Raw genomic sequence first — 15,540 nt, 5'->3', positions numbered from 1 at the left:
CACATAACTCTGAAGTAATGAATTTAGGTAAAGGGGTGCAGAGCCAGTGGTGGTTTTGTAGGCAAACATTAATGCCTTGAATTTTATGCGAGCAGCTATTGGTAGCCAGTGCAAATTGATGAACAGAGGTGTGACGTGCGTTCTTTTTGGCTCATTAAAGATTAATCTTGCACCGGCATTTCGGATTATTTGTTGAGGTTTGATAGAAGTGGCTGGAAGACCTGCCAAGAGAGCATTGCAATAGTCCAGTCTGGACAGAACAAGAGCTTGAACAAGGAGTTGTGTTGCATGTTCTGAAAGAAAGGACCTGATCTTCCTAATGTTGTATAAAGCAAATCTGCAGGACCGGGCAGTTTTAGCAATGTGGTCTGAGAAATTCAGCTTATCATCAATCTCCAAGGTTTCTAGCTGTAAATGTATTTCTACTGTATCAGTATTCTCACCTTGCTATGGTGTTTTTATAGAGTGTTTTATAGAGTTTTTATACCCCAGTGTTTCCTGTGTACATAGAAACCCATAACAGTGTCTCTTTTGATAACTGATGATAATAGTGCTCTGCTCTCGTCCAGGTTACGTTCTTCATGTTTAAAGCAGTGTCGCACGACCAAGTAATCAGTGTAGCTTGCCCACTGTTGGTAAAAAATAATCACTACAGTACAAGTACATTTTGGTCTGGCTTTTTTTGTGTGTATTTGCGGTCTGTTTTGAACTTGACCCCAGATAACGGAGACGTCTGGTCACTCTGACAGCTCTAGTCCAAACCTTGCTTTGTCATTCAAGAAATGAATCTGCAAGTCCAAAACCCCATGAGCAGGGGATACAGATCTTCTCAATATCCCTGCACACGTGTTGAAGCACAGCAGGGCTGTTTTCAACACCTGTTCTGCAATTTGACATAGAGGAAGAAAATATCAGCTCTCTGTATAATGACCACCGCCTTCCTTCTTATGGAACAAAACTCTGTTTTTCCTTCATAACCTCCCCCTAGAACAGCGAGGCTCTCCGTAGCTGTCAGTCTTCAGGCGCTGCAGACAGACTGTGGAGGACGTCTGGGAGAGTGTAGAAGCTGCTGGGAAATTAGGTGGAGGCAGAGGTGGATTCTGGGAAGGGTTATTGTGACTGATTATAGAGATGATAAAGCCCCAGTGTGGGACATTCCCTTTACACACAATCAACATATTATAAAACGTAATCCCCTCGTTCTCTCTCTTTTTTCTACCCTCCTCCCTTTCAGTTTCCATCTAACTCCTACGTTCCACATCGCTCTTCTTTCCTTACATTCATAACCATTCCCATCAACCCACTCTCACTGCAGGGATCCAGTCAAAGACATTCAAGGGGCCTAAATGCTCAGATGTACAGTATACTCAGCTGAGACCGTTTGACACTTTTGCAGCCCCTCAAGTGCCTACTTTAGTTTTGATTAAGGGCTGGGAGTCAATCCCACTGTTCTTGTGGTGGCATCAGATATTTAGTGTTGTAATGACCTTATTTGCAGCAGCTCCAGAATGATTAGTCACATGGCATTTACAGCTCAGGTGACTGGCCAAAAAAAACATCTTTTGATTCTATTGACTTGACTATTGAATTATTTAAAGATACACTACGTTCCACATCGCTCTTCTTTCCTTACATTCATAACCATTCCCATCAACCCACTCTCACTGCAGGGATCCAGTCAAAGACATTCAAGGGGCCTAAATGCTCAGATGTACAGTATACTCAGCTGAGACCGTTTGACACTTTTGCAGCCCCTCAAGTGCCTACTTTAGTTTTGATTAAGGGCTGGGAGTCAATCCCACTGTTCTTGTGGTGGCATCAGATATTTAGTGTTGTAATGACCTTATTTGCAGCAGCTCCAGAATGATTAGTCACATGGCATTTACAGCTCAGGTGACTGGCCAAAAAAAACATCTTTTGATTCTATTGACCAAGAAGACTAGTTAAAATTATTTAAAGATACAATTTTTTTTTTTTTTTGAAGCATCATTAATCCAGTAGGTGGTAACCAGTGTCTTTTTGAGTCACTGAATCATTTTCTCAAGAAATTTGTAATTCTAATTCAAAAGTAGATCATGACTGAAACAGCACTTTCTTCCCTTTTTTTTATCATCTGGTAGCTCTTGCATCAATTAGAATTATCATTGTCAGTTCCAAGAATTCAATTTTAAACTATTATTATTGTTGTAATAATAATAATAATAATAATAATAATAATAATAACATCAACAATAATAATAATAATAATTATAATTATAATTATAATAATAATAATAATTATTTATTGATTGATTGATTGAAACGATATACATGTAACAGCGCTAATTTTATTCCATTTATCCATCTGGTAATTATTGGAATCGATTACAATTGATTACAATTATCAGTGTCAGTGTTTATTTATTTATTACGGAAACACCATAACAACACTAATTTTATTCCATTTTATAAACTGATTACAATTGATTATAATTATCAATGTCAGTGTTTACTTATTGCAGGAAAGTGGATCTCGCGAGCCAGATTTGAGGATCACTGCTCTAAGCCTTGTTGGAGGGAAGGTAATAAAACATGGTTACAAAAAATAAGTTCAGGAAAATTTGATTTTGCAGGCTTTGCTTGTCTTATGTAAATAAAGTATCCATTATATATGCAAATACAAGAGGGGAGGCAGAGAGTTCACTGCTAATGAGTATTGTGTATCGCTGCCATCTGTAAAAGCTGCATCTACTAAACCACCAGCTGACCTGCGATCAGTGAATCTGCATTCACCACGCTTACCACTTACCACATAACACTTCCCAAATCATTCGTACTTAAAACACAGATTTGCCATGTGCATTCTGAGGCATATTGAGGTTTCTGTCAGCAACCGATCGAGAATGACATGTCACCCTTATTATACTGACCTATTTGCAGCGTTTTGTTTGGTTAACTTTTCAGGTCACCATTCATCCTTCCTCTATTCCTGTTGGCTGGCTTTCACATTTACAGCCAGTTGTCTCCTCGTGGCCCTTGTGGTCTGTGTAATTTCAAGCTATTTACATCATGGTTATTCCATATTACTTCATTCTCGCCTTTTTGTTTTGTGGTCTTGATTCTGTGGATACAATCTGTTCTGCCAGGAGGATGTTGTGGAGAGTTTCTCATCACACAGAAACGCGGCAGCAGTACAACTTTAGTTCTGTCTAACAAGGCTTCACGTCTCCATACCAACCCACGCAAGGGCTTACATAGATTCATTGAATTGCATCCATCTGAAGCAATACGTTCTCACTTCCATTTTATTTTAGTAGCGCAGCCTCAGATTCATTGTTTGAAACCTGGTCAGGCCCCATCTGAGAGATAAGCTCTTCTGCATGACAAGAGCAGAAATTTGTAAATTGAATGTTTCCATTTATGAAGCTGGTTTCTAAATCATTATTTGTATCAGCTGTGCTTCACTGCACTCTGTTTACCACATTCCCCTCCACTAGAACAAGTGCCTTAAGTGAAATGACAGGATAAATCAGGTCACTAATTCCACCTCTGTGTAATTAAGCCAGACTGAGCTGGAGTTGTCACTACAGTAACATTTGTATTTATGTGAAACTCTACCAGGGTCCTATACTGTGGATGTTTGTTAGACTGAGATATTGTGGGCTGAATGCTATTGTGAAAATGATTTTTTTTGCTCTTCTATGCATGAAACAATTAATGTAGTGCCATAGAGGTTTAATGGAGTGATTGATTCATACAGCTCTCTGCCCACAGAATGAATAGCATATTTGTTTTCAGAGCTTTCATCAATTCCTACTCTTACTGTGATAGTCTGTTAGCTTTATTCGAATATATTACAGTAGGGTTCCAAAAGACTGAGATTGCATTGAAAAATAATAATTAATGATTATTAATTATCATTAAAATTAATGATTAATAATCTAATTTGAACCTGAAATTAAAAAGGTGTTTTTAAGGGACATGAACAAGATTATAGGAAAAATTCTATTCTATATTTCAATTCTTTTGCATTCTCTCGCAAAAGTATTGCGTTTACAGAGAAACTTTTTCATCCGTTCTCAAAAACATTGAAATATAGTTTTGCCTCCCACCTAATGTTATTTCAGTCACAAAAGTTTTCAGAGCAAATGTAAATTTCTTGGCGGAACGCAAATTCTTTAGCATTTTTATGAGTGAATATAAAGTTTCTTGGGGGAATGTATACAGAAAAAACTTTCTGAGAGAGCACAAACATTTTGCAAGAGAATGCAAAAGTTTTGTGAGTAAATGTAAAGTTTCTCAGCAGAGTACAAATGCTTTGCGACAGAATGCAAATATTTATATCATGACAAATCTCGGAAGATTTCAATGTTAATGTATTTGGTCTTGGAAATGGAATAGATCTGCTATGCTGCTGCTGCTGCTGTTGGTTATTGCTGTAGTTGTAGATTATTGCTGCTGCAAGTACAGGAACTTGCTACTACCAATACATACACTGATACGGTGCTGTGAGTATTTAAGACATACTGTTGCTGCACAAATAGCATATATAATAACCCGTAGCAGATCTATACAGGTGGAGCTGGGGAAGGTGGAGGGTTTCCGAGATCTTTGAAATGCTCTAGTGAATGCTAATCGGTCATTTAAATGTAAAACATTAAGCTCATTGGCTGCGAATGCAACATGATCCAATCAGCTTGTGCCAAGTCGTTTAATGCTGTGAATATCATGAGTTTAAGTTAAGGACCCATCAGCCTGCGCCATCTTGAGTTTCATGACAGAACTTGGCATTTTTGTATGTATGTTCAAATGTAAAGTTTCTTGGGGAAATGTACAGTAGATGTTTTGTGAGAGAGTGCAAATGTCACTCGGGGAATGCAACCATTTTACGAGAGAACGCAAAAGCATTGAAATATTTCTACTTGTATCTTTTTTTTTTGTTCCATCACCTCTGTAGGTTTAGGGTTTGTTCAAAAGTGAAAACATGGGAACTTTATGATATTAAATGAAAAAGAAATATGAAAGATTCTGCTTTATTTCTAGGTCACTAATAATACTTTGTATTGGAAAATAGTGGCATTAAATTAGAAAAATACATAATGGAAACATGTTCAGAACAGAACCATGGTACTGAATTAATTACCAGTTTACTCTATTCATATGCCATGGTATTTACACAGTACACCAAATATGTACCATGGTACGTGGCTGTTTTTGTTTAGCTGTTGCCTATTATTCATTGAGCTATAGTGCTCATGTGGGAATTTCAGGTTCAAATCTGACTTGTACAGCATTGTCTTGATCCTGGTCATTCCCCTTCTCTACTGTGAAAAACAGCAAAAGGCCTACAAAATATTTCCATGCAATGCAGAATACAGTGAAAATGTGACCAGTATCTGTTCTGAATACTCTTTGTTTCTTATGTTTCATACAGTGAAATATGTGCTCATATGAATGTTTATGAGCACGGGGACATATGTCTCAGCATTGCTGACGCTGAAGTACACTACTGGAGAGTTGGGAATTGGCTGAGTGACACCCAATTAGGGAAAAAAAAGGTGAAAAGGGCTAAGTGATTCATAGTAGAGAGATGTGCAGTATTAGCATAGCCATTAGCATAGTAATGTTCAACTCAGGATATTAAAACAGCTCTGCTTTGGCCTTAACCTTTCGATTATCTGTGAATAATGTCATTCCAATAAGATAACAATCAAATTAAACCTCAAGACTATTTTTTTTGTCTCTATTTGTCAATGAGACATGGGAATAATTTTGCCAGTATAGGCATGCGAAGTGCAGCATATGTTCATTATTCATTCAATTTATTTCTTCATCAATTTGCTTAACATTGAATAATTGATCTAGTATTCCTGGCTATTTTAATGATTTAAATATTTGTGACATAGATAAAAGTACATTATCAAATTTGTTCTCATGTTTGTTATATTCATATAGATTTAGGATAGCACGTGTGGTTTAGTTAAATTGTACGGTATTGCATCTGTCCTGACATACAATCTTTCCAAAAGTGGAAATTGATGCCATAGAACCATTTTGGGTTCCTCAAAGAACCTTTCAGTGAACGGCTGTTAAAATAAGTTTTTTTAATTCTTATTGCACAGGACATTTTAATAATATAGAGATCCTTTTTTTCTACTATAAAGAACTTTTCATGAAATGGAAAGTGCCCATGGATGATGTAAAGTTTCTTCATGGAACCATAAATGCCAATAAAGAAGCTTTATTTTTATGAGTGAACAGTACACTACCATATCGCATAGACTTCTTAGGAAGAAGTTAATTGTGGAGGAAAGATTGGAGAATAATGACTGTGAAGTCTGTTGCTGAGATTACTGAGAAATTTTTGACAGAACAGCCTGTTGATTTCATCTGATCTTAAGTCCGTTTTCTCTTTTTTTTCTCATATAAAGTTCAGGATAGAAAGATATTACAGCTCAGAGATTGTTGAGAATGATGGTGAATGATGGAAAGATGCCAAGCTGAAAGTGAGCTGAGACCCATTCAATGGACAGACCTGCTATGAGACATTCGGATGTATAAAAACAGATATATAAAGAAAGAAAGGAAGGAAAGGAAAGGACGTGATGTGTGGCCAAGTATGGTGTCCCATACTTGGAATCTGCGCTCTGCATTTAACCTATCCAAGTGCACACACACAGCAGTGAGTAGTGAGCACACACACACACACACACACACACACACACACACCCGGAGCGGCTGAGTGACACCCAATTAGGGAAAAAAAAGGTGAAAAGGGCTAAGTGATTCATAGTAGAGAGATGTGCAGTATTAGCATAGCCATTAGCATAGTAATGTTCAACTCAGGATATTAAAACAGCTCTGCTTTGGCCTTAACCTTTCGATTATCTGTGAATAATGTCATTCCAATAAGATAACAATCAAATTAAACCTCAAGACTATTTTTTTTGTCTCTATTTGTCAATGAGACATGGGAATAATTTTGCCAGTATAGGCATGCGAAGTGCAGCATATGTTCATTATTCATTCAATTTATTTCTTCATCAATTTGCTTAACATTGAATAATTGATCTAGTATTCCTGGCTATTTTAATGATTTAAATATTTGTGACATAGATAAAAGTACATTATCAAATTTGTTCTCATGTTTGTTATATTCATATAGATTTAGGATAGCACGTGTGGTTTAGTTAAATTGTACGGTATTGCATCTGTCCTGACATACAATCTTTCCAAAAGTGGAAATTGATGCCATAGAACCATTTTGGGTTCCTCAAAGAACCTTTCAGTGAACGGCTGTTAAAATAAGTTTTTTTTATTCTTATTGCACAGGACATTTTAATAATATAGAGATCCTTTTTTTCTACTATAAAGAACTTTTCATGAAATGGAAAGTGCCCATGGATGATGTAAAGTTTCTTCATGGAACCATAAATGCCAATAAAGAAGCTTTATTTTTATGAGTGAACAGTACACTACCATATCGCATAGACTTCTTAGGAAGAAGTTAATTGTGGAGGAAAGATTGGAGAATAATGACTGTGAAGTCTGTTGCTGAGATTACTGAGAAATTTTTGACAGAACAGCCTGTTGATTTCATCTGATCTTAAGTCCGTTTTCTCTTTTTTTTCTCATATAAAGTTCAGGATAGAAAGATATTACAGCTCAGAGATTGTTGAGAATGATGGTGAATGATGGAAAGATGCCAAGCTGAAAGTGAGCTGAGACCCATTCAATGGACAGACCTGCTATGAGACATTCGGATGTATAAAAACAGATATATAAAGAAAGAAAGGAAGGAAAGGAAAGGACGTGATGTGTGGCCAAGTATGGTGTCCCATACTTGGAATCTGCGCTCTGCATTTAACCTATCCAAGTGCACACACACAGCAGTGAGTAGTGAGCACACACACACACACACACACACACACACACACACACACACCCGGAGCAGTGGGCAGCCAATACTGCAGCGCCCGGGGAGCAGTTGGGGGTTCGGTGCCTTGCTGGTGACCGTGATTTCACCAAGTACAACATGACAATTTGATTACAACATCATTCCAATCAACCAATCAGAATTGAGAGAGAACTTTTCAGGAAATGTCAGTTTTAGGCTTACAATCAGGATTAGGTGCTTCTACACCCTTGTTAATCAGCTATCATTTCCCTCTGATTTTAGGAATAAATTATGGGTAAGGTTAGGTTTAGGGGTGGGGATTGGGTTAAGTCTGTATTTTTGGACAGTAATGTTGATCCAGGATCAACAAAAGATGTTGATCCAGGAACATGTCTTACTTGGCAAAATCACGGCGACTGTGCCTTGCTCAAGGGTCTCACCTCAGTCGTGGTGTTGAAGGTGGAGAGAGCACTGGATATTCACTCCCCCACCGACAATCCCTGCTGGACCTGAGACTCGAACCCATGACCTTCGGGTTACAAGTCCGACTCTCTATCCATTAGGCCACGACTGCCCCCAGAGAAGAGAAGAGTGTGTAAATATTATGCAAATACATAAATATTACATGGAGAAGAATGTATACAGCACTTCCTGCCTGAAGCCTTAATAGAAGATGAACATGACTGTAGGTGTAGTATTTCTTATTCCTCACTAGCATCCTTGACAATTTGATGTTGTGTTTGTGGCTATGGCATTTTTATTAATTGATGATTTATTAATTTACATACATTTTCCAGAGCTAGAAATTAAAATTAAGCTACCTCATATGGTTTTCTAAGACTTCTTCAAATGAACCACTGTTCTAGATGTTAAAGCTATAATCAGTTTCCTCTCTCTTTCTCTCTCTGTCTGCAGCCTGAAAATAGAGACTAAGGGTAAAGGCCTAAAACAGCAGCAACAGAATCACAAGAAACTTCTGGCAGCCATGTTGTCTCAGGACTCGTTTGACTCCATGCCTGACTCGGCCCCCTCAGTCACTGAAGATGAGATGGAAGATGAGGATGACGCCATGGAGCTACTGGGTAATGAGCGAACACGCATGCACGGATATTCCTGCTCATAATCTACAGCAATCATATTCTCACGCATACCCAAACACAATTACATGTTGCTTATATTACCACTGATTTTGAAGCATCATCTGCAGTCTATATTGTGTCCTGAATGCCTTTTGATTGCTGAAGCACATTCAGCATCATCTAAAGACTATCTCCTCATATGTGCACTGTTACTAACAAGATTTCATATTTTCATGCTTCTGCGGGGGATCTCGAGAGATGCTGTATTGATTAAAATGTGGGTTGTAATCCAGATGGATGTTTAATAATTTACTTTAATTATGCCATGTTTGATTATGATAGAAATCTACCTGTGCAAAGCTTGTGTGTGAGAGAGAGAGAGAGAGAGAGAGAGAGAGAGAGCTCACAAATAGCATATATTATTTATACAAATCTTGTACTATGTATTGTGAATTAGTAGAATGGCACTAAAAGACTGTGTGTTATCTGATAATAATTGTGATGAAAATAATCTTGAGCAAAAGATTCAGCTATGTAAGCACACAAATTGTTGTTGTTGATAAATTAAGATTATTTTACTATAATATATTCTACATGTACTATACTTTATCAGTGTTGTACTGTATTGTTAAGTCAAACTATTATAACTGTTAAATAGTTACACATAACTATAAAACAATAATTTTTGGTAAAATAGCTAAAATAGAATAAAATATAAATATTCAATGAAAAACATTAATTTAAAACAACAATTTTTATGTTTTTTTTTTATTTAAGTCATACAAGTAATACTGAAAAAAATAAAGCTAAATAGAACTAATCAAATTGGCAAATGCACATAAAATTACTAAAACTTGAATTAAAATTAAAATGAAAACTAAAAATATAAAATAAAAGCCAATTAAAATGATTAATAAATACTGCAGTTATATAAATAATACTAAAGTAACACAATATATACTGTAAATCAGTGATTATAGACTACTGTTTATAGATTGATAAGCAGACAGCAAACAGCACAGTCTTAAAATTATACTTCGAAAAACAAGGACAAATGGCCTTGGATTGTATTATACTATTCAACTCAACAGATTGTTATGTTTAGAATCCCTATGAATCACTATGATTTATCCTCGCTGCTCCAATGATTACGTGAGCGTGACATCCTAAGTCCCTGTTTCTGTGCCGGTGCCAGACCACCCCTCAGGTACCAGAGCTTTGTAGCAGTTTTAGCTCTGTGGTGTTAGCAGGTTGGTCCCTGCATGGGTGTAAGACGTAACCCAGCGCCTCCCACACAAAACAACCTGTGCTTGCATGTGGCAAATCTGCCATTTTCAAACTTGAATAGAATTAAAGCTTGAATATAAGAAGTGTTTCAGTTTGCAAAAAGCAGAACGTAATTTATGTCTTATAACTTAATTTTTTACGACGTATAACTTAATTTTAAAACACTTTTAAAGTGATATCCTTTTCCAAAAGAAGCATTTAGTAATATATATAGGCCTTTGTATATATATAATTTATTTTTGGTCCACTGAAGTTGGACTTAACTTTATATGTTAACATGCAATTAAGTGTCCGAAAAACACTTAACTATTAACTATAATATTTACATAATTCTTTTTAAGATATGCTAATGTTTACTACTTTTTGCAAAGGGTAGTTCACCCAAAAATGAACACTCTGTCATCAATCGCTCAACTTTTGTTTTAAAACCTACATTCTGTCTTATGTGGGACACAAAAGGAGATATTTTGTGCAAAGTTCATGCTGCTCTTTTTCATACATTGGACGTGAATGGTTTTGAGAGAATAATGACTTAAAAATTGTTTGTTTGTTTGAACCACTTTTATGATGCTTTCATGGTGCTTTCAGAACCTTTTTTTCCTGGTCACTTTTCACTCTCATTGTATGTGACTTAGAAATGCTACAACATCTATAGCATCACTTTTGTGTTCCACAGAATGGTTTGGAACAACATGAGGATGAAGAAATGATGACAGACTTTTCATTTCTGAGCGAACTATCCCTTTAAATATCCTTTTCAAGCGTCAGCGTTTATTCCCGAAAGTGGTACTGAAGAAGCTTTTCATCAAGTGCCGGTCGTGTTCTTGTTTTGTATGTGAGGGTAAAGAGTTTGCCTTCTGACACTCCACACAGAGAGCTGTCTGGGGCTGATTTTGTTTTGTTCTTTTTGTGGGACGCGGTGTGCCTTTGGTTATGTGTGTCTGTTAGCAGCGACCTGGTGAGCTGAACTGCTGCACTGAGGCTTTCTCCTGCAGAGGATGCTGGGAGATAATGAGATTTTCTGTGCTCTGAGGCAGCCGCAGAGAGGGCGTGTGGAGCTGGGATGTTGGGATGGGAATACTTTAGTGATATTTCAACAATCTTTTTTGGTTCTCCATCATTCCATGATTCTTTTCTCTGACTATTAGTGATTGCTCATTAAATCTCCCACTTAATTAAGTTTAGTTTGACTTCTTTGACCGAGAGAGCATGTTGTAGAGCTCCCTGAAAGTTTCCAGTTGCACTTGTCATTGTTAAAGAAGCTCACTTGAGTGCCTGCTAGAAAGCTTCTTTACCCCCTTAGCAGCCCAATAACCCAATAACTGCAAAAGAAAATGTCTATGGCCATGTACAGAATACTATACTACTACACTACTAGTACTTTTTTCTGAAGTATATAGTAAATTATGTACACTGTGCACATTATACAGTATATATATTACTACATTTTCCATGATGTGCAATAGACAAGGTTTTTAAAATTTTTAATGCCAAGGACCTTCAAATATGATGATCCCCCTTCTATGTATTTGCACATAGAGAATATATAAATATATAAAATATGTGTGACTAGAAACTCATATTATATAAATATTATGAATGAAAAGTTATGTATTATACAAATGTAGTGTTATTCGTATTATTTAAAAAAATTATATTTTTATAATACAAATTTAATTAGTCTATGCACACTTTAAAATATATGACAGTAAATTATCAGTGATATAAAGAAATGTTACTATGTACTTTTAATTAGATTGTAATTTTATGTATTTTTGTACATATTTAATTATCTAATTATCTAATTAAAAATGTGTATGTATGTATTTACATATATTTAATTAGGTAATTCAATAATTAAAATCACATTAATGAAGTGATTTTAACATTCACAATATTTGTACTTACTTTAATATTTAAAGTATACACACACACATATGTATGTGTGTGTGTATATATACAGTATATAGGCCTATCAAATTTATCCAAGATTGTTAAACTCCCCAATATTGTATTGAAATGTGCTATAATAGTAGTAGTAGTAGTAATTTACATTTACATTTACATTTATGCATTTAGCAGACGCTTTTATCCAAAGCGACTTACAGTGCATTCAGGCTATACATTTTTTTTTTTTTTTACCAATATGTCTTTCACAGCTTTATGAACAATAAATTCAGCAAATTGAATATAAATTAACCATAAAAACTTACAGATAATGCTTACTACAGATGATCACAATAAGAATGGCTGCTACAAGTTTGTTTTGTGAAGTTCCACTTGTAATAATAATAATAATAATAATAATAATAATAATAATAATAATAATAATAATAATAATAATAATAATAATAATAATAATAATAATAATAATAATAATAATAATAATAATAATAATAACAACAACAACAACAACAACAACAATAATACATTGGTGTATTATTTACATTAATGTAAATGAGGCCTATGCCTCATTTCCCATCGCTATTTTCTGCTTCGTAGGAAACACACTCCTCTTACTGTGGAGACCTTGCTCTGGTGCTTTAAATAGATATTGGATATAGTTTGCAGAGATGTTTTGTAACAGTGTATGTGCAGACAAAAAGCCATATAAATCGTATTTTACTCCGAATGATTACAGACTTATTGATTTGATGAAAGAGAGATATATAAGGATATGTGGCTCTCAGATGAACTGCTCTCAGTAGTTGCAGGCTGATGGAGTTCCTGGTGTCTGGTAGTGGCATGGGCTCATTACTCACATCGAACACCCTGTCAGACGAACTCAGACAAACAGTGAACAGATGGGAGAGAGTCATTGAGACGGGAGTGAGACACTGCGTCTTTGGATCTCATTTCTTGTGTCAGTCCTGTGGTCCCTCCTGACCTAAAGCAGACAACAGTGTGACCCTCAGTCTCATTAGGGCATCATCACAGAGAGCTGCAAAGGTCACAACCACTATCATCTGCTTAATTAATCCCTTTTGATTGTGCTGGAAACAATATTACCTCAGAATACAAATGTGCTCCTATTAAAAGATAATCTGAAAAGATAATCAGATAATCTGATAGGAGACATTGTAGCTTTTATTCTGGTCATACAGTTTTAAATATGTAAGGAGACTTTACACTCTTAACCATAATTAGTTATTTGTGTGGAAGCCTTAAACCATTTAAATTTTGAAATGAAACTAAACAAATTAAGCTGAATAAACAATGGGCCTTAAGTGGATGCAGTAGACAAATCAAGTTTACATTATTAGTCTTTACTCAAAATCATTACTTCACATCAATTATTATTATTTGGAGTATAGGTTGTATAAAATAACTATTAAGTTTTATATATAAGTTTTAAATTGTATATATATATATATAATATATTTATGCAATGTCTTATAATGTAGTTATACACTAGCAGTTAAAAGTTTGGAGTAATTAATATTTTTTAATGATTTAATGTTATTTTTAATGTCTGTGTGCTGACTAAGGCTGTATTTATTACGATGTAAAATAATTGTTTTATATTTGAATATATTGTAAAATGTAATTTATTCCTGTTCTGGCGAAGCGGAATTTTCATCCGTGATTTTTAGCCATTACTCCAGTCTTCAGTGTCACATGATCAAAACAGATTTCTTACTATTATTAATGTTGAAAACAGTTGTGCTGCTTCATATTTTTGTTGAAACCATGGCAATTTTTTCAGGATACTTTATTGAATAGAAAGTTAGAAAGAACAGCATTTATATAAAATAAAAATATTTTCTAACATTATATATGTTTTTACTTTCAGTTTAACGCATCCTTGCTGAATAACATTTTTTTTTTGTTCACAAAAATATTAAGCAGCACAACTGTTCTGACAATTGTTCAGACTTCTTTTTAAAAATCATACACTGAAACATAAAACATAAAAAAAAAAAAAAAATCATAATTATTCCAAACTTTTGACTTGTGTAAGCTAAAAATATAGGGATGCCATTTAGCATTATCATTAATATTAATACAGATGAACTGACAACATTTAGACATAGAACAGTCAGGATTTCTCTTTTTAACAAGAAATAAAACAGTACAAATTTCTCTGTTTGCTTGTAGTAGGGTCTAGCTATGAATTTGGTATCAAATCTGCCCCTTTCCCATGTCAAACGATATATCTGAAGTTTGCACGTGCTTATACTGACCTCTAGTGGTGGAGATCTGAGCAGCATTTCTGTATTATTGACAATATTGTTCTGTTCTAAAGCTTCTTATCGATCCTCTCCTCCCCTCCTGTTTGCCATAAACAGCTTTCACGTATGTGCGGCACTGCTGTGAGAATCATTTGAGTCCATCCATCACTGATGCCTGTCTCTGGAGAAAATACGGTGTAATTGTGTTTTAGACCCTCTCTCCACCTTGCTAAATGCTCTATAGAGAAATTAACGCAATTCAAGAGAGTGTAATTATGCTAATGAATAAACCTTGTACCTGATGTCTTCAGCCCACTGGTTTTCCTCAGTTTATCATGCATTCAGTGGAGGTGCTGCTCAGGCTGTTTACTGAACATATTGACTGGGCACTTGAGGGAATCAGCCGCTGTGCTGCTCTAATTGTCTTGCTCCTCTGGCAGTTTGGTGAAACTGCAATGAAATTCATTTTTAATATAACACAGCTTCAGGGAAAACTGAGGAGAGCTTCTTAAATCTGTTCATTCCTATATTTTCTTTCTTTCTTGTTTTTATTTGAAATATTACATTTTTACCAGTAGGGTAGAACATGCTTTCATATCACTCAAATGTTGGACACAATGTTTAATTGAACTGCATTTTATTCTCTCTCAACAGAGCTGGGTTAAAGTTCAGTTTTGTTAAAAGTTACTGATACAGTCATCCTGTATAATAATGGTTAGTTTTGCCCCAAAATCCTGTGAACTTTAGGTGTGCTCGAATTCAGCTGAGGCTGGATTTAAATTGTCCACTTAGTTAACTCAAGAATGAAAATTTGCTGTTAATTTACTCGCCCTCAGACCATCCAAGACACACACACACACAAAAAATGTCTTCAATAGTACAGTAAAGAAGATTTTTAGCTGAAAGTGTAGACCTCTGTGATTCATAAAATGCAAGTCAGCAGCTACTGTCACTTTGAAAAACAAAAAAGCATATACAGGATGCACAAAATTAATGCTAGTATCTCCTGACGATATATAGAGGTATGTGATATTACAATATATTCTATACATTAATCCAGCCATTGACTGGTCATCAGAACTTGTGCAGCTATATATATATATATATATATATATATATATATATA

General features: G+C 35.3%; 1 protein-coding gene across 1 annotated transcript in view; it reads left to right on the top strand.

Annotated features, from left to right (window-relative positions):
- Positions 1–15,540, top strand: part of cunh8orf34 (chromosome unknown C8orf34 homolog) — a 100,517-nt gene that overhangs the window by 31,916 nt on the left and 53,061 nt on the right. The window contains exon 7 of the mRNA XM_016553585.1: positions 8,792–8,958. Coding sequence (XP_016409071.1) covers positions 8,792–8,958 — 167 coding nt within the window. The remainder of the gene's footprint in view (positions 1–8,791; positions 8,959–15,540) is intronic.

Source organism: Sinocyclocheilus rhinocerous, unplaced genomic scaffold (genome assembly GCF_001515625.1).
Source record: "Sinocyclocheilus rhinocerous isolate Xijiao unplaced genomic scaffold, SAMN03320098_v1.1 scaffold2000, whole genome shotgun sequence".
Lineage (NCBI taxonomy): Eukaryota > Metazoa > Chordata > Actinopteri > Cypriniformes > Cyprinidae > Sinocyclocheilus > Sinocyclocheilus rhinocerous.
This window is presented reverse-complemented; position numbering and strand designations above follow the sequence as displayed.